Genomic DNA, 18,765 nt, shown 5'->3' on the forward strand with positions numbered 1-18,765 from the left:
CACAGGTGAGACCAGGAAAGAAGTTTGTGTGGAAATAACACTATTAATTAAGAAAAATGAAAAAAAAACAAAAACCAAAACAAAACCACACCAACCAACCACCCAAAAACAACCAAAAACACCCTTCAACCAAACAAGCCAATAGTTTGCAGTGACGTGAACGCTGAATGGCTCTGGTAATGGTCTTAATTCCTGAAGGTTGCAGAGGGGTTTATCTGGGGCACAGACATCAGTGCCAGAGTAATTCATTACCCCCGTGAAAAGGCCCAGCAGCCAGTGGGACGGGCGCCCCCTGCTCTGGCCTTGCCCCCAGCTCCCCCCACTGCTCCCCCCACTGCTCCCCCGGCACTGGGACCCTGGAGCTCTGCTGGGGCCCCAAGGGTGGTGGCCCCAGGTCGGGTGACATCTCGCAGGTGCCGGCCCTGGACAAACCTGAAGAGCAGCGAGAAACTGCACGAGGGAGGAGGCGGCTTTGGCTGTTTTAAGAAGGGCTTGGTTTTGGGACAGCCTGGAAAGCCATTGTTCTGGCACTTCGGGAGGAGAAACTGGCTCTGTGGCAATACCGGGTTTGCAGGGCAAGCAAGCAGCTCAGGACGCACTGGGCCTTGCACCTTGACCCGTGGGGCTGCACCCCACTCCCTGGGGGTCCCCACCACTGCTCCTCCTGCCCCAAGCTCTGCGTTTCTGATCCAGAGGGTGAGGCTGAAGGTATCCCCAGTGCATGGCCATGTTAAAGGCTGGGGGAGCATTAAGGAGCCCACGGTGGGACTCCCTTCTCCTGCAAATGTGCCCAGGACGTTTTCCAACCTGTAAGTAAATACACAGAGCAGCTGAGGGGGACAGGACACTCCCCATGCACCAGCCCAAGGACACAGCCCTGGGTGCTGTGGCTGCAGCAGGAAAATCCTCCCTCCATGTCCCCTTGGGGCAGCAGTGACAGACACCAAGCGCTTTGGGGCCCACGCGGTTTCAGCCCCTGGGAGAACCCAAGGACTGATGCCGAAACAGGGTTGGAAAAGAAAAGGAAACACAGAGCATAAAATGATCTGCAAGACTCCAGTTCACTCTCAGGGGTGCAGAGGGCGCCTCTGCCACATACAGCACCGAGAATCATACAGAGCTGCAATATAGAGATCTTTCTATGTATATATTTATAGGTATGTATATATTTATAGTGCACTGTATTTAAAATAGCCGGGCCTGCTTCTTCAGCTCGTTCCTCTTCCAGAGGGCCAGGCGGTCAAACTCGGCGATGGTCATGCCGAAGATCTGGTAGAACTCCTCCTGGGAGAGGTGGCGCTGAGGAGAGAAGGGACGCTGGGCCAGGGCTGGGGACCGCGGCCACCACCCAGGGCCAACGGCCACCACGTGGGCCATATGGCTGCAGCAGGGCAGGACACATGAGGGGGTCTGGCGGCACCCCCGGCCCGGCAGGGCGCCATGGGGGTGCTGCAACCCCCAGTTGCTCACCCAGGAGGGTGGGAGCACCCGGCTCCCTCCTGCTCCTGCCAAACGCCCTCGTGCAGGGGCACAGGAACAGCCCTGCCCGGCCAGCAGAGCAGCAGGGCTGCTGTGACAGCGTGCTGGCACCCGTGTGCTCCTGGGGAGCTGCAGGGCTGCTCCTTACACGTCCACAAGCCCCTCGCAGCCCCGTGCTGCCTGCCAGCTAAGGGGATACCCCACCGGACTGGAGCCCTCTGTCCCCCAGGAGATCGTCCCCAGCAGAAAAGGCTCCCCTCACCTCTAACCGAGTCCTGTCCACATCTTTGGGCAGCTGGTTCCTCCCCCTCGTCTTCACCAGGAGCAGCTCGTAAGGGTATATCTGCACAAGCACACGAAGATCACGGGGTAGCTACTGAGCCAGAATAGGACAGATGGGGCACATCTGGGATGGGGCCATGGGGGGCACAAAGGCAAAGCCTTCCTCCACTACATTTAGCAGGGTTTGGGTGTCACAGCTGCCCCTGGGGCTTGGACAGGACAAAGCAGATGGGGGACCTGCTCTCAGGGTGACCTTAATCCACCTTTAATCACCTTGGTGGCTCTGGAATGGCAAGCTGAAGGTCTCCTGCTCACTCTGCAAAGCCAGGAGTGACTCAGAGATGAGCACGAGCAGGGAACCACCAGCACGACCACCATTCTCTTGTTCCTCACCAGGCGACAATTCTGCTTGGCAAAGGGCTTGGGACCCTTGAGACTGGCCTGAGCCCCACAGTCCCACGCCGGGGCTGTGAGGTGGGGGATGGAAAGGGGGGAAGGCAGGGCACTGTGGGCAGAGGGCAAGGCTTCCTCCTGAAGGGCTGGGGACACACGGCACGTCTCTGGGATTTCCTCTGGGTGGTATTCACATCTCTGTCTGGCAGAGCATCTTACCTTGTACTCTGTGGGGAGAGAGAAAAAGACAATAGAGACATGAGGCACACTGACCCCTCCACTGCCAGGATCCTCCCGCAGAGCTGTGAGAACCCCCCCCGTCTCCTCCCTGCTCCCTCCAGCCTGGACCCCGTTTTCCAGAGCTGCCCATGCCTACAGGGTCCCCCACCCATGCTGCTCCCCAGCCCCATGGCACCTCACCTCGCATCCCCCAGTTTACGGCGTTCGTGCTGTCGTAGTGGAAAAGCTCGGCACTGGGAGGCTGCGGGAGGGATAGAGGGAGAAGTAAGAGGGAGTCCCCTACAAACACTCAGCACGGCACCTCCATATCCCCAGGTGGGAAGGCACCAACCCCAAAGCAGAATCTGCGCCCTACACCTGGCAGTGGGGAAACTGAGGCACGAGGAGGTGAAGGGACAAGCCCCGGTCACATGGAGGCAGGACCACCAAATCCCTCCTGCTGGGAAGCAACACCAGCATCCCTCTGAAATGTGCCTTACAGGACGTTCAGGGCAGGCACAGAGGTCCTGCAGTGCCTGGACAGGTCACTTTGGTCCCCAATAAGGGTCATTTTGGACCGGCACAGGCCAGAAGTGACAGCAGGGGTGCAGAAAAGGGGGAAGCAGGACACCTTAGTCCTAAAAGGGGAGCACCGGGGGTTTTGAGGAGCCTGCAGAGAATGACAAAGGGTGCAGGGATGCCTGGCGGGAGCAGGATGCAGGCAGGAGGCACTTACCCTGTGCAGCCCATTTCTCCTGTAGGCAGGAAGGGAGGCTGACTTAGAAATGAGGGGATCTGCAAAGAAATCACCAAGGTGCATAAGGGAAAATGCAGGGGTGAGCCCCACACCCCGGGAGAGCACCCGCTGGGCCACCCCACCCCTGCGCTCCCACGTCACTACCCAGCTCCACATTCGCCCAGCTCTGTCCCCTGCCAGCTCCAACTCATTCCCAGCCTGGCTTCCTCCTGTGCTGATATTCCTTTCCCCCAAATCCCTTTCCCACAGCGGCAGGTCTCCCGCCTCACCCTTCAGTGCAACACAGCCTCCTCTCTCAATTTCTCTGACTTGTCCCCTCCTGGCGCTGCCACCAGCTCTACCCTGGCCCAGCCTTTCAAGGGCTCTTTCTTCCCACCCTGGTCCCAGTATCTCCTCCAGCTCAGGCTCTGGACCCCATTGCCACAAGGGAGCAGCTGGTGAGGGTTGCAGGCTCACACACTCACCGCTGTCAGCCAGGTAATGCGTCCGGGGAGCTGCAAGGAGAGCAGAGCCGGGTGTCAGGGGGGACTGAGCACCCTACGCCATGCAGAGCTGCCCTGAGCATCCCTGAGCAGCACCAGCTCCGTGAGGGCAGATGTGCCATGAGGAAGAAGAGAGTGGGCAGGGGCATGTGGCGGCAGGGTCCCCAATGCCCCCAGCAACCCCTGCAGCCCCGAGAGAATCAGGGCTGGGTGCCCTGGGTGCTGTGCAGTGAAAGCAGCGTGAGCAAGGAAGTCAGCCTTGAGGCCACTTAGCAGGTCTGGGGTGCCAGGAGGTCCCAGATGTGCCAGATGTTAATGAGGAGATGAGATTCTAATGTCACAGATGTTAACGATGAGGCACACAGGCAGTGAGCCCAAAACAGGTCCGAGCAAAGCCAGCGTGGCTGTGCTGTGAGATTGCCGAGGGACCCTTTGACCCCCCGATGATGTGCTGCCCAGACAGACTGCAAACAGCACAGGGAACCCAGAGCCCTCCAGAGGGGGAAAGTGTCTCTCAAGTGCTGGCATCCGGCCCTTCTCCCACCACCCACCCCATTCCCCTGTCCTTCCCTCTCCACCCCAGGGAACTTCCCACAGGGACTGAGGCCACGCAGGGTGGGACAGACAGACAGACAGGGCTGTCCTTACAGCCGTTGAGGGAGCCCTCGTAGCCAGCCGTGTGCAGGGCTTCTCTGCTGCTGGCCGAGCTGCGAGGGGGTGTCCAGGGGTCCGCGTAGGAGTTGGACCGAGCCTTCATCTCCTCCCTCAGGATCAGCCGGCCGATGCCGCTCTGGATCTGGACAGGGAGGGAAAGCTGCTTTGCACCCCAGTATGGGCTCAGCATCTCCCATCTCCATGGTAAGGGGCGCACTCCCCCTCCTTCAGGCCCAATGCCAGGGGTGGCCAAGGGGGGAGAGATGGCGCAGGGCAGCAGGGACGGTGGTGGCCCCTTCTTGGGTGTCAGAGCCAGGCTGGGCCACCTCCCCAGCGCCAGCTGTTGTGGGGACAGCCTGCTGGCAGCTCTGCCCTGCCAGGCTGCGGGCAGGGACATCACCCACCTTGTGCATGCCCCGGTCGTACCCATCCTCCTCGCCTCCTGACGAGAACCGCCGGGCCCGGGGGGCTGCAAAAGACACGTGAGAGGGGTCAGACGGGGGTGAAAGGGGAGGCAGGAGACAGTCCCCAACTGCATGGGGACAGGCAAGTCCCAAGGGCTGCTAAGATTTTGGGGTCGCTTTGGCAGGTACCTTGGTCCAACCCCTCCTTAGGGTTCAGACCCAGCTCAGGGGGGTGCTCCCTCCCAGGGAATAGCTGGGTTTGGGGGAGGAATGGGATTCCCCATCCTCCAGCACCGTTGGGGGCTGTTACCTTTTGGGGAGCCTTGGAAGGACCAGTACTCCGACTCGGAGTGGTAGTACGGGTCCGGGGAGTAGGCAGGGCTGTACTTGGACGACTGTGCGATGTCTTCACTGGTTTTGCTTTTCGTGGCTGCCGGGGGGTTGTCTGCAAAAGGAGCGGGGAGAGCTGTAACAAGGACCCCTAGTTCTGCTGGCAGGACTTGCAAAGATCCGCCCTGGGATGAAGGCAAATCCTGTTCCCTCCCCACACTCCCTGGTGTCCACCAGTGGTTTGTGTGTGGGACAGCATGGAGCAGAACTGAGAATAACCCATTTTCAAACCGCTGACACCTCCTGGGGACAAGGGTGCAGAGGCAGACTGTGGGGATGGTGACACGCAGAGGGGCTGTCACAGATGTGGGAAGGGACATGAACAGCTCACAGCACCATGACAAGCTCTGGCTCCCGCATAGTGCTCACCCAGCCCCAGCGCCACCAACCTGCCATGTCCCTGTGCCCCCAGGCTGTCCCATCACCCGGAGGGAGGCTGGGAGGGGATGGAGGGAAGCTCCATTCTGGCAGGGAAAGAGCTCCCGGGGGTCACTGCAGGGGACAGCAGTGGGCTGTGCAGCAGGGGGCAGCAGAGGGGTGACCCCAGCGGCTCTGGCAGGGGCACATGTGAGAAACCGGGGGGTGAGCCCTACTCCCTTCACCCCCCCGAGGCCAGAAGACGTGTGAGGACAGGAGCACCGAGGACAGGCTGTGTGGCAGAGCCACCCCAAGCATGCACAGGGTCCCGGCCAGCGGCAGCTACTTACAGCAGCGGGTGCAGCCAGCAGCAGGGTGGTGGGAAGGGAGAGCCCAGGGAGAGAGAGGAGACACAGTTACTGCTGGGGGGGAGCTGCTGTCCCTCTATGCGCAGAAGTGAGCAGAGACAATACAAGGCAGCCCCGCTGAGAGACACCAAACATCCCTGTGCCTTCTCCTTACCCCTCACACCCCCCAGGCCTGTTTCACCCTGGAGCATCCATCCAGGATCGGCTGTGATTTTTCTCTAGGGCTTCATGTGAGACTGCAAATTACCTTCTTCACCCCTTTCCCGAGGTTGCTCTGGCCCCTGGCATCAACAAGCAACAGCCACCCTCGTCCCCTCTGCCACCGCCCCATGGCCCTGGTTTCCCTCCCACAGCTTTCCCTGTCCCCAGTGCCACTAACAGCCCTCACCTGCATCCCTTGCAACAGGGATGCAGTTCAAAGCTGCGTTTCTCTTGCACAGATCCCCGCACTCTGCTGCCCGGAAGGGAAGCAGGAGCATCAGCCCACCAAAGCGCAGCAGCCCACCAGTCACCTTGACGCCTGCTCCCATCTCCTGCCCCTAAATGTGACTCGGCCAGACCAAGCCCCACGCTGGTCCCTGCCCCGCTCCCCGCAGCACAGAGCCCAACACGCAGCCAGCAAACCCTACCGTGTCGCTTATAGATGGGGGGTTTCCGGTAGATGTTACTCTCACCAGCAGCTAGTGGAAGAAGAAAGGGAAGGAGGAAAGAAGGGAGGAAGGGGAGGTCAGTGTGGGCATGCTGAGAGCAGACAGGACAGCGGTCCTGCAGGAGATGCTGCCCCCACATCACATTTCCATCACACAACCACGTCTGGGTCCACGCGTCCCACGGGAGCACAGCACCAGGTGGGCTCCAGGAGGCAGGAGCGCGGTCCCGGGGCTGCGGTGCGTGCAGGGACATGCAGTGAGCGCCCAGGTCAGCATGCACCGCGGGACGGCACCGCTCCCGGCCCCGGGAGGCAGCGACGCAGCCAGGAACCCCGGCTGCCCCTGCCAGCCGGCAGCGATGCACCACGGCTCGCACCGGTGCGGTTTCTCGGGGGTGCCAGCACCTGGAAAAACCACCTGCAAGCTACCTTGGGGTGAAACAACATCAGCCAAAGCCTCTTTCTGCAGCAGACAGAGAAAAGAGCGAGCTGGGAGGGGAAGCAAACTGGAGCCTGGTGCTGAGAGCTATGGCCCCCAGGCAGGGGCCAGGCAGCGGAGCTGGCAGAGCAGGGAGGGGGCCATCCATAAACCACCGACCGGCAGCGGGAGGGCAGGGCAGGAGCGGGGCCAAACCGTGACCGGGATGGGATGGGAGTAGGGGGCCATAGTGAGGAGCCCCTGGATGTCCTCCTGCTGCTGTCCCAGGGCATCAGCTATACATTGCACGGGGTTCCACGCTCTGGAGGAGGACAAGGGCAGCGGGAGGTGTCTACAGCTGAACAGGGTGGTCTGGGGCTCTGCCCCGCACTGTGTCTGCGGAGGGCCGGGTGGGCAGCTCTGCCTGTGTCCCTCCCCACTCTCTCTTCTTGCCCGCTCTGTCCCCATCCCCGTGGGCTCTGCGAGGCCGGGAGCAGGTGGTGGCCCTTACCTGGTGGCCCCCTGCAGAAGGGGAGCAGGCATCTGGCAAGCCCAGAAGACTCTGGGGGGAGGGAGCGGCGGGCCCTAGGGGGAGTATAAAATAGTCATCTGTAGCGGATGGGTGCGGAAAGGCCTCCGGCAGACACGCTTAGGCTTGTGATCCTGGGGGGGAGGCAGGGGAGGGGGCAGGCTCTCCACAGAGGACTCGTCTTCGTGTTGGGGGTGAAGGAAGGTCAGGGATGAGGGAGAAGAGGGATGTTGCAAGGATCAAGCAGACTCCGGGCAGCTCTGGGCCACCCGGGTGGTGACGGGGAGGGAGGAGGGTTCAAGCTGCAGGTCCTGTTTATGGATGGCCTCTGCCAGGGGTAGATCCTGCTGCCAGCTGGCTCTAGGCAGGCGGCGGAGCTACGCATGCGACACAGGGGGACGGCACATGCGGGCATGCCACAGACACGGCGCTTCCCCGGGGACCGGAGTGCTCCGGAGCCTACCTGGGATGTGGAAATGCTTGGGCGCTTGGTATGAGGTTGGAGTGGAGGACCTCACATCTAACTGGCTATAGTAGGGGGAGCTGCGCCCACTCTCGGTGCCTACGCGGTGCCGAGCAGAAGCAGCCATAAGTGACCAAGAGAGAGAAGAAGAGGCAGAAGAAAATGGGTGTTAAATGCAGTGGCGTTAGAAGAGCAGGGGGGTGACCCACGTGGCGGGGGTGATGGGGATGTGTGCTGGGCGTGATGTGTCCAGGATGGGGCGTGATGGAGCAGGGAGAGATTTCCTGCATCTCCATGGGAAGGTGGGATGCAGAGGAAACCCCCATGCGGGTGCTGTCGCAGAGCGGCAGCTGCCCCAGCGCCGCGGAGGGGAAAGCCGAGCGTGCTGCAGAGGCGAACGGTGACGGGGCAGCACGGGAGCAGCTCTGGGAATGCGGGACCTCCAGACTTACTGACCTTGGGTTTGCCCAGTTGCTCCTCCCCAACTCCAAAGGACAGAAGACAAAGCACAGACACACTCTTTTTCCCCCCAACATGCTCCAGGGTGTGCACACACATCTGTGTGTGTGTAAGGACCCCCCTTACAGCACTGGTTGGGCACACTTGCTCTTGCGTACACCCCTCCCAGAGCTTGCAAGCCAGCTGAGCGGTCTTCACTGGACCTGGGGGTCACCTCCCGCCCCATCCTCCATGAGCCCCAGCTCAGCTCCGAGCCAGGACAAAGCCACCTTGGCCTCTCCTTGCTGCTCTACACAAGAAGTCAGGGGAACCAAAGGATGCACACAGCTGGGCTGCTCACTGCCCCACAGCTTCTGTTGCTGTCAGCCCCCCATGGACCCCCCAGGCCTCCTGCTTGCTTGCCAGAGGCAGAACCACCGAGGTCCCTGGGAGAAGCAGGGGACAGTCTGGTGATCCCCGTTCCACTTGTGGGTCTGAGCTAGCCCAGCCTGGGGTTGCAGCTGAAATCCTCACCTGAGCGGTAGAAATGGTGGGGGGACCTCGGGATGGTGGGGGACATGCCCTGGCGGCTGTAGGTGGGGGAGTCGATGTAGCCAGGGCTGGAGGCTCGCCTTTGCCGCGTGTCAAAGCTCTCGTAGATGTCCTGGAGATGGGGAAAGGTGTGGAGAGAGGTGGGGTTAGAGCTGGCGGGATGAAGGACAAGGTGGGTCAGCGCCTCGGCAGCCCTGTGCGGGGGTGTCCCATGGACAGGGCGCCCCAAGCCTGCGGAAGCCCTGGAGGGTGGATGCTCCGTGGTGTGACGTGCCGGGCAGCATGTGTGTCCCCCGCAGCTGGAGGGGCTCCCCAGAAGCTCTGCCTCCCGCTGACAAAGAGCAGTGACACCCAAGGTTTGGGACCCGGCAACAGTGTCTGGCCAGAGACTTTCGCCCCCTTGCCTGCAGACCATCCCCTTCCCCTGTGCTTGTTCCTGATTACTGGTGCTCCCCACCATGGGGCAGAAGCTGCTCCCTGGGAGCACTTGCGTGCTGCTCTCCCCAGGGCCCAAAGGACCCTCCTGGACAGGGCCCCCCACCTTGGGCAGGGAGATGTTCAGCAAAGCCCCAGTGGTCCCTGGGCAGAGGGACACCCTGTGGCAGCAGCAGCTGACAGACCCCCCGGGGGGCATTACCTGCGAGTACGGGGAGAGGGTCCCCAGGGACTGAAGGCAGCAGGAGGCAAAGCAGGGAGAGAGAGACAGCACATGGTTAAGGGGAGCAGTGACAGACTGGGGTCCCACAGCAGCTCGTTCTCCCCACATTGCAGCCCCATCGCAGCTGCCAGGTGAGGACGGCTGGTGGCGCAGCCAGAGCTGAACGGACAGGATGCTGAGCAAGGAGCCCCTGGCCTGCAGGGGAGCTGGTGTGAGGATGGCACCTCCTGAACCAGCAGCCTGCACCTCTTCTCAGAGACCTCGGTGGAGCAGCCGCAAGAGGGGAAGGCAGCTGCTGTGCTCCACAGCAGGCCATGGCCACGCTACCTGCACCATCTCAGGGGGGCTGGAGGAAACCAGACTTGTGACAAGCCTTGGGACCAGACATGTACGCGGTGCTGCTGCTGGTCACTACAAAGTCCTCTTCCAGGGCCACCTCAGGTCCCTCATCTCTGTGTAAGCAGCTCAGACTCTGCTTCCACAGACTTAATGAAACGGTCCAGCAGCCCCAGCCCGCCTGGAGTAGCGGGCAGGGCAGTCCAATGCCACGTGCTGCTTGGGCATCATCTTGTCACACGCTTGCAAAAACACACTGACCAAGCTCCCTTCCCCTGGCTGCCCCTGGGCCCCCAGCACCCACCAGAGGCCACCCTGCCGTGCTACAGCGATGCCACGCTGGGGCTGGTGGCCAGCAGGACTGCCTGCCGGGGCCAGGCTTCGCGCTGAGCCTGCTGTCTGTCTGTCCCTCCACCCAGGAGGGATGCACGTGGGCTGCGTGCCCTCCACCCCTCCTGCTGCGGGCTGTGATGGGTGAGCTCCCTGCCACCTCACAGCACACAGGGTGACGTCTCCTCCCACACAGTGCTGTCTGTCCCTGCACGCCGGGTCTGCGGCACAGCGTGGGCAGGGCACTGTCACCAGCTGGATAAGGTCACTGGTTTCTTTCTTCCTCTGCAGCAGGAGCACCAAGATTTCCCTTCCAGCCCAGGCCCCCTCCCCAGTAATGGGAAGCCTCCAGGAGAGGTCTTATCCCCACTCCTGCCTCCCTCCAGTAATCCCACTGGACTGAACGAACCACATGCGGTTTTCCCCATTGCCCTGAATGGGTGCCCAGCTCCCTGCACAGCGCAGCATTGGGCATATCGAGACTCGGTACCTCCCCATAGCTATATCTCTCCAGCGTCTCATCCGACGTGTATCTGTGATAGGGCTCGTAGGAAATGAGGTCAGGACGCTGCACTTCATAGATGGATTTAATCTTGGGAAGAGCTGCCAGGTCTTTGTAATTAAGGATCTCATTATCCACTTTAGCCTAAGGAGAGGGAGAGATAGAGAGATGGAAAGGAAGAGAGAAGGAAAGAGAGGCTGGAGCGCACAGTGTGGAGCCAGCACAGAGCAGACAGAGCCCATCGTCACCCCAGCGCCAGGGAGAGGTGAGAGGAGACGCCTGAGAGGCAGCGGCAGCAGCAGGAAGGGGCAGAGGAGCTGGGAGGGTGGGACTGTGCCCCTCTGGGAGCTCCTGGTTTGTGCCAACAGCACTGGCAGCATGGTGAGGGGACACGGCTTGTCCGTGCTGTCCCCAAACACAGGACTTGTCCCTGGGAGATGCCTCACACTGCAGAGCAGCACCAGGAACCGCTGCTCCCTCTCCCGGGGCCAGAGCATCTCTCCTACCCTGCATGGACAAGGGGCAGAGCTGTACTCACGCAGATAACACGGTTTGGGGAGCCGATACTGGACCCGGGGGGTGAGATGGAGGTTTCTGACGTCCTTCTGTGCTGTGAAGGCAGAAAAACAGAGGACAGATGAAAGCACAGCAAGGAGGAACCCCTGAGTAGGCACAACGCTGGGTGTAGCAAGCAAACTGTTGGTTTTGGGCTGAATTTCACTCAAGGTCCAGTTCCTCTGCCAGCCGGCACAGAGAGGGAGCAGCAGCTGGATGGGCGTGGGGGGCTGATTAGGGACTGCTGTGCCCCCACCCAGCCGTGGCGTGGGCTGGTGCCACGTCCCCACTAACAGTCACGGCCACCCGCCATCCTGTGGGCAGCGGGGACAGAGCTGGGGCCAGCCCCAGGAAGCCACCCTGGGCTTGGACACTGCCACAACAGTTCACCTCCAGCAGGGACTCGGGGGCAACTTCACCTGGGATGTGCCACCTCTCAGAGATGCCCCTCACCCTGCTGCCTACCTTTAGCTTCTTCTCTGCTCTGGCCGCCTGCTTGCAGATGGGGTGCCACACTTCAGAGCCTGCAACGCAGCAAAGGGAAAGTGTTCCAGCTACACGCACAGCCCACCCCCTGCCATGTGGGGGTCTTGTCCTGTCCCTGCCATCTCCAGCCTGTGGTCCCCTGGGGTGGACGTGTCAGTGCCCTCCAAGCAGCAGCTGCACTGAGCAACTGGTGTTGCAGCAGCTCAACCCCTGCATGCTGGGGGGCCTTGCAGGGGCAGGAACCAGCATCTCTCCACGGGAAGCAGAGCAGGAGGGAGGTGGGGAGCCCCGAGGGTGCAGAGGGGGGTCACTTGCTGTGTCGCATTGGCTTCCAAGCACTGAGATGTAGAGGCCAACACTACTAAGTGTGACAGAAAACCCAGGCATGTTTTGGTGCAGCCCAACCAGTGCCCAGCCAGGCAGCTCCTGATGGTTAAACTCGGTACCACCGAGCCCAGGGCACCCACAGCCCCTCGACGCCCCCTGGGCTGGAACCAGCAAAGCCATTGAGCTTTGCCCAGTCACGCCCTGGGATGGATGCTGAACACATGCATCCTGTGGGATGTCCTTTGCTAGGATCCCCACTCCAGCTCTCTCCATTCACAATTCCACATTTGCCACCCATGGAATCATTCACGACTCAGGAAGACAAGCAAGCACAGGTTACTGAGAGAAAACAAACCCTCCCTCTGCACTGGAAATAGCCCCTAAGGCAGCTCCAGGCGAGGATGAGCTCCGCTGAACCCAAACCCAAACTGAGCGAAAGCCTTACCCCTCCGGTGCTGCTGGCAGCGCAACCTGGACGGGGGGAATTAGGGGCAGTGGGGAAAGGGTCCTGGACCACCATCCCCTGGGGCTGGGGTGAGCGGGAAGCCAGGCACCCTGTGCCCATCCCAGCCTCTGTGTGCTGGGTGCAGACCAGGGACACATCCAGGCATGCCCAGCAGCGCTTCTCGCTGTGCAGGGAGACTCGCAGGGAGCAAAAAGCTGTCGATGAGGAACAAAGTCTCCTCCAGCTCAGCATCAGGGATGGTTTCATGGACAGAAATGATTGCTGCATGGCCCAGGAAGAGCACAGAGGCTTCGGAGGCCAGGGATTTCTGGCATTGCTGCACAGGAGGACCCTTTTGGCACTGAGCACAATAAGCAGTTGAGCCCCAAATGCCCCCCGGCCAGCACAGCTCCACACAGCTGCGCTGGCCCCTCCTCACTGCAGCAGGATCCCTACCTGTGAGGTACATCTCCTCTCCTTCTGTGAACATCTGGTGGCAGCGGACACATCTGGCACAGGTCGGGTGGTAGTGCTTCCCTCCTGCCTGCGAGGGTGAGCAGAGAAAAGGGGCCCCTGAGCAAGACAGGACATGGCAACCTGCTCAGAGCGGAGGGCGAGCGGCCCTGGCATCGCTGGCTGCTGCAGACCATGACCGGGTGAGCGGAGCAAACTGCCCAGGGTGGCCTTGGCGACTGCCACAACACATGGAGAAAACTGGAGACTAACGCTTCTGACCTGCTGGACTATGCGCTGGACTGGGAACCTTCTGCTCACTTTGAATAGCCCAACACACAGGAAAGCAGAGCTAGGAGGTCCCAAACAAGGTACTCCTACAGACCTCACCCCTAATAAATTGTCCTTGGACTCTGGAAATAACAGTGATCCACTGCAGTAACACTCTGCCGTGTTTTGCACCAGCTCCTTCCCTCTACAGGTGTGAAGAGGAACAGCAAATCTGGCCCAGGTGTCACAGCAAGGAAGCAGTAAAGGGAGAAGAACGTCCCCAAAGACAAACCTCACAAAGCACAGGCTTCCTCTTGCTGTCAGATCCCCTGGGTGACCATTGCCAGCCCCTTGCCCCAAGCAACTTTTCTCCTTCTGTGAAGCCAGGCTCGAACTTCAGCGCTAGCAACACACTATTCCCCAGCTGAGCAGGAGATGGGCTGCTTGCTCCCTTTGCTCTTTGACAGGGATAATAGCTTTAATTGGTAGCTTGTTTCCACTCAAAGTGTCTGCTAGCATTTCAATTACAGGCTCGTTTTCTGGGCTGGGAGGCAGGAGGAATCTGGGCTGCACTGTTAGAGCTCAACCCCAAAGGACATTTTACTCCCATAATAACCCAAGAGGAGAGAACTGATAATTTAAGGCAGCAGAAGTAAGACTGGCTGACAAAGCGGGGGGTTATGATAGAGGGGGCTGGAGCCAGTTTGAAACAGGGAGGTTCAACAGCAAAATCAGCTGTGAAGAACACCGACAATCTGCCAGTTGATTGCCCATAAAAATCAACCTGGAATTCAATGTCCTTGGGGTGCAGGTGGCAGCCAGCGGTTTTTCCCCTCCAGTTTATGCCAAAAATGTGTGGGGAGTTCTAGGGTAGGCAGGAGGGATAAGTGGGAGAGCTTGGACCCCTCTTCCTCTCATTGCGATGCTCTGCAGACTGAGGTGTGGACGGGAGGGGGGCTGGCTGCTCCCACAGGGGTTTGTACCAGCACAGCGCCAACCGCCATTTCGACACAGACCCAACAAAAACCACCCAACATCTCAACACCACCACTCCTCCTCAAGAAACAACTCTCCGAGCCACACACAAACCTTGTTCCTTTTATATTGGTTAATATTACAGCTCATAAAAGACTGGGAGGGAAGAGACTGCTTGTTATCACTTGGGGTCCCCTAAAGACTCATTAATCATCCAAGCCTGGCTGCACAGCCTGGAAGCGTCTGGGATAGCATGAGAAGGCTCCTTAAGACCTAAAATTATTTAAAGGCACCCTTTCTATTTCACGCTCTGCCAGATAAGACAATTAAAGCCTGTGGGTTTACAGATCATTCAATACTGTGAGCAGGCACGTATCCGGGGAGGGTGGGGAACATGAGCTCAGCCCTGGCCATGGGGTGGTGAGGGGTACCCGCAGATTACATGATGCTCGCCTGGCACAGCCCTCCAGCACACAAACCCTACGCTCCTCTCAGCTCCATGACAGCGCCTGCGAGGAGGTGACACCCCGGCTCTGCCCGCAGGGATGCCGGTGCTAAAGCGTGTTAGTTCCAGCCCACCAAGTCCCACTGCTCAAGGAGGGCTCCCACCCGGGCGCGGGCGCAGCAGGTAAGGCGCTAACGTGAGCTGACTGCTGTCCAGAGCATCTTGTGATTCAGCCAGCATCTCCCCACAGCCCGGCATGGGTGGGCAGAGCTGGCTGGCCCCTCCAGCCAGGAAGAGCCGATGAGAGCAGAGCTGGGGATGGAGGGCACGGGAGAGGCAGAGAGAACTAGAGACACTGCCAGGAGAAGAGCCAGGGAGATGGAGGTGAGGGGGAGCAGGGACGGCTGTCCCCATGTCACCACCCCAGGGCCACCTCCAGCTTGCAAGCAGGCTGCCCCATGCTTGTCATGCCTTGCAGAGCTGCTCTCTGTCCATCCCCTCAGACATGCAGCAGCATCCCCTGCTTGTCCTGCCTCTGCTGTGGTTGCACCAAGAGAGGAAAACCCCGAGAGCAGTGCAACAAGTGGCTCAGAGGCAGCAGTGCCCCATGGTGCCAGCACAGACTCCGGGGCAGGGTCCCAGGTCCCCTGGGGCTCCTTTCACCCCCTGCCCCCCCTCCAGAACTCCCACCCCATGTAACAGCCAGCCTGTTTGCCCTGCTGGGGAGGCTGAGGATGCTCTGTCCTGGCACAGGGTTATCGAGGACCAGACTGCCCAGGGGAGCAGCAACAGGGATTCAATGTCAGAGGAGCCCCTGGCTTCACCCTGCCCCATTCAGACATTTGCTGAGCGAGCGGCCCCACGCTGGGCAGCTGGCCCGGGGCAGCCACTGCGGTGCTGAGCTCACAGCAGTCAGCGCTGGGACTGCTGCCGAAACCTGGAGTCAGCAGACAGCCCTCCCAGGCACAGCAGCTCCCTGAAGAGAGGGAAGATGCTGGAGGGCTCCTGGCACCCAGCTCCAGCTTCAGGAGAGGCTCCCTGGCCAGGCTGGTGCTCTCAGGCCAGCCCAGACAGCAGGACCAGAGGGGGTGACCGCTTCTGGGTAGGCTGAGAGTGAAACAGGCTGGAGATGTCCTGGAACAGCTCGCAGCAGGCTGGAGACCTACACAGCCTGCCACTCCAGCCCACAGCAACTGTGGTCTGGTTTGTTGTGGAGCTGTGGCACCTCCAATTTTGGGGTACAGCTTCTTATCCCTTCTGCCTGGGGATGCAGAGATGTGGGTGCCAATGCCACCCTGGGACAACTTCCCTCCCGCTCAGAAGGGAAGGTCTCAGGAGTAACTAGGAATGCTTTCAGCATTGCTGCCTCTCTGCGCCACCACAGCCCAGCTCCATAGCCTCAAAATCACAACAGGCTTCATTCTGACCTCTTTCTCTATGCTTCCTGAGCCTTTAGCTTACCCTCAGACTGGATCTTCTGACGTTTGTTTTTTTTTCCCCTGCCAACATTGGCTTAGGAACAGAAAGCATGACAGGACACCTCACCTCCAGGAACAGAGACCAGGTGCAGGATGTGACCACCTGGCTGATGCGAAGGACCAATCCTGACAGGTCTCTGTCCCTGCCCAGCACCAACCCCGCTCCCCTCACCAGCTGTGCAGCTCCAACATCACCCAAAACACACTCCGTACCCATGCCTTGCTGTGAGATCCCTGTGGGATCCCTCAGCGGCTCTGCCAGAGCAGCTCCTGCTGGCCAGCAACGCGATGAGCAAAACCCTCTCTGGATTTGGCCCAGGGAAGGTGACTCCCTGCTCCGGTTGCTGCCATGCAAAGGGGTGTAGCATGGGGATGGCTGCCCGTGGGCAGGGTGCTGCAGCCCCTCGGCTGGGCTCTGCAGCGGGCAGCCGTGCTGGAGGTGTTTCCAAGGCAACAGGCAGGCTGCCTGCACAGGGATGCGCTCAGAAAGCAGGCTGGGGTGAGCATGGTGGGGACACTCCAGAGCTGGCCATTGCAGCATCTGGTTAAGGCTACTGTCCCCACATCTTGGGCTGGGAACGTGTCCCAGCACACCCAGGCCCCTGCATGCTCTGGCTTCTTCTGGAGCTCCAGTACCCAAGCCAGCTCTCCAAAGGTCTGCATGGTGGTGCTCCTTGTCCCATTCCCACCCTCCAGAGGAGGTGGTCACACTGTGTCCACACACCTGTGCAGGATGAGCCATGGCCGCAAAAGACCGAGGGCAGCACGACAAGGGTGCAGGATGATGAAACTCCCCCACCTCCCCAAGGCATGCACCTCTGGGCATGACACACACCGTCCCTGTGGCAGACAGGGACGGCCACAGCCCCAGGACTCACCTCCAGAACCCTGCCACTGATGTACCGGTCACAGGTCTCGCACTTGATGCCAAACTGGGCATGGTAGTCGGACTCACAGTATGGGATGCCATCCCTTTGGGAGAAGGAGAAGGGGCGTGAGCAGCGGGTGAGCCGGGCTGGGCATCCCTCCCTGCAGCCCCAGCATGGTGACACTCACTTGCTGATGTACTCGCCGGTGAGGATGATCCCGCACGTTTGGCACTTGAAGCAGCTGACGTGCCACTGCTTCTCCAGGGCCAGGAGGGACTGGCCTTGCTTGATCTCCTCCTTGCAGCCTGCGCAGTCTGGGGGGACAGAAGAGTGGCGGGAGGGGGGAGTGCGGGACCACCAGAGCTCCCGGGCAGGGGCTCGGCAGTGTGGCAGGAACACCCACATCTGCTGGCCTGTGCCGAGGCACCCAGACACTTAACCTGGCACACCCCTCACACCCAGAGGAAAGCCCTGCCCCAGTTGACCCCCTTTTCTAGGGGATGCTGCTACTATGAACACCCTGCTCCTGACACCACTCCAGGGGCAGCCTCTCAGGGATCATTCCTTAGTGAATTATGCACCTCTGCTTGTTCCCAGCAAAGGAGGCAGGAGGAAACCCTCCTGCTGGAGCTGGGACCTCTGAGGCACCACTGGCACGCAGCCACTCTGGCCAAGCACCCACCACAGCGCCAGGTCTCCCTGCCCGGGCAGTGAGCTTGATCCAGGGCAAGCGTGTCGGCTGTGGGGGCCACGCTGCCCCGGCAGGTCCCAGGGGGCTCCCTCCGGGGCGGGAGCGGTGGGAAGCGCCGGCAGCGAGCGCAGCAGAGGAAGGGCTGTGCTCTCCGGCAGCCACGTCCGCCCCGCTGCGGTATTTACGAGACTCCCTTCCTTCCCCACATCCCCTGGCTCCATCAGGGCTGGGAGCAGGAAGCACATGGGCCTCGGAGCCCTGACCTTGACTCTTCCTTGTCCTCTTCTCCCCCTGGGCAGCAGGTTTGTCCAGATGGGGTTTCTCCTTAACCCCTTCCCTGCCGCCTCCCTCTCCGCTCGCAGCACCAGGGAGCTGCAGCAGCACTGCACAGGCAGTGCAGGCAGGCAGAACAGGCAGGCTTTTCCGCTCAGCCCATCCCCAGGCAGGTCTCCATCAAGTCCCTGCCTCCTGGACAATGCTAAAGGGGGAGGATTTTTGACCCCTGACAAAAAGCAGGCTGGCCAGCTCGACTGAGCCAGGATCCGTTCCCTCTCTCACACAGGTCCTTGCTGGTTTTTATGTTGCTCACAGGGCTGGGGCTGCAGGGAGAGAGAGGCTCATCATCCTTCTTCTAGGGATGTCCTCCCTGCAGATTACACCAGTGCGGGCTCCAGCAGGCACAATTTCCTCGCCACCCCTTCTGGGTGGCACTGCCAGAGCCACCCGGGCCACAAGGGGCACATGCAGGCAGCAGGCTCCATCTGGCCACTGCCTGTGGCTGCCTGTGAATAAAGCACGGTGCCCGCAGGCAAACCCACGCTGCAGGCCAGGGAGGAGCGCGGGCAGCGGGGGAACGGGAAGGGAGAGGAAGGCAGGCGAGAGGCAGAGCGTGCAGCTGCCCTTCCCCTGCCCTGCGGTGGGAGACAGCGGGTGCTGTTTGGGCAGCTTGGGGTGCCCATGGAGGAAGGTGGGGGAAGCCCTGTCCTCTGGCTGGGGCTCATGGCGATAGCTGGGGGGAAGGAGTCTGGGGGGCTCCCAGGGACCCATCAGCACCAACACATTACTTGGTCCAAATAGGCAGCACCAGTGCCACCATGCTGACCAGCTGACA

At 60.7% G+C, this 18,765-nt stretch overlaps 1 protein-coding gene across 11 annotated transcripts in view; it reads right to left on the reverse strand.

Annotated features, from left to right (window-relative positions):
* Positions 1–1,132: 1,132 nt before the first annotated feature.
* The window catches only part of ABLIM3 (actin binding LIM protein family member 3), a 51,477-nt gene continuing 33,844 nt past the window's right edge, over positions 1,133–18,765 (reverse strand). For 2 of the 11 annotated variants that reach the window (XR_014185193.1, XR_014185202.1), the window contains exons 5-22: positions 17,151–17,277; positions 16,973–17,066; positions 12,930–13,017; positions 11,681–11,739; positions 11,199–11,270; positions 10,649–10,804; positions 9,472–9,501; positions 8,817–8,946; positions 7,845–7,943; positions 6,415–6,465; positions 4,981–5,115; positions 4,671–4,735; positions 4,261–4,408; positions 3,595–3,624; positions 3,110–3,168; positions 2,575–2,635; positions 1,742–2,381; positions 1,133–1,299 (exon numbers count right to left, since the gene is read on the reverse strand). Coding sequence is in view for 1 of the 11 variants with exons in the window: in XM_082063415.1 (XP_081919541.1) it covers positions 1,186–1,299; positions 1,742–1,822; positions 2,570–2,635; positions 3,110–3,168; positions 3,595–3,624; positions 4,261–4,408; positions 4,671–4,735; positions 4,981–5,115; positions 6,415–6,465; positions 7,845–7,943; positions 8,817–8,946; positions 9,472–9,501; positions 10,649–10,804; positions 11,199–11,270; positions 11,681–11,739; positions 12,930–13,017; positions 16,973–17,066; positions 17,151–17,277 (1,604 nt within the window). In the remaining 10 variants the exon portion in view is untranslated. Of the gene's footprint in view, positions 1,300–1,741; positions 2,382–2,569; positions 2,636–3,109; positions 3,169–3,594; positions 3,625–4,260; positions 4,409–4,670; positions 4,736–4,980; positions 5,116–6,414; positions 6,466–7,844; positions 7,944–8,816; positions 8,947–9,471; positions 9,502–10,648; positions 10,805–11,198; positions 11,271–11,680; positions 11,740–12,929; positions 13,018–16,972; positions 17,067–17,150; positions 17,278–18,765 lie in introns of all 11 variants that reach the window. The other 9 variants (XR_014185201.1, XM_082063415.1, XR_014185197.1 and 6 more) reach the window with 9 other exon arrangements.

This window comes from Streptopelia decaocto (genome assembly GCF_964273445.1).
Source record: "Streptopelia decaocto genome assembly, chromosome: 12".
NCBI lineage: Eukaryota > Metazoa > Chordata > Aves > Columbiformes > Columbidae > Streptopelia > Streptopelia decaocto.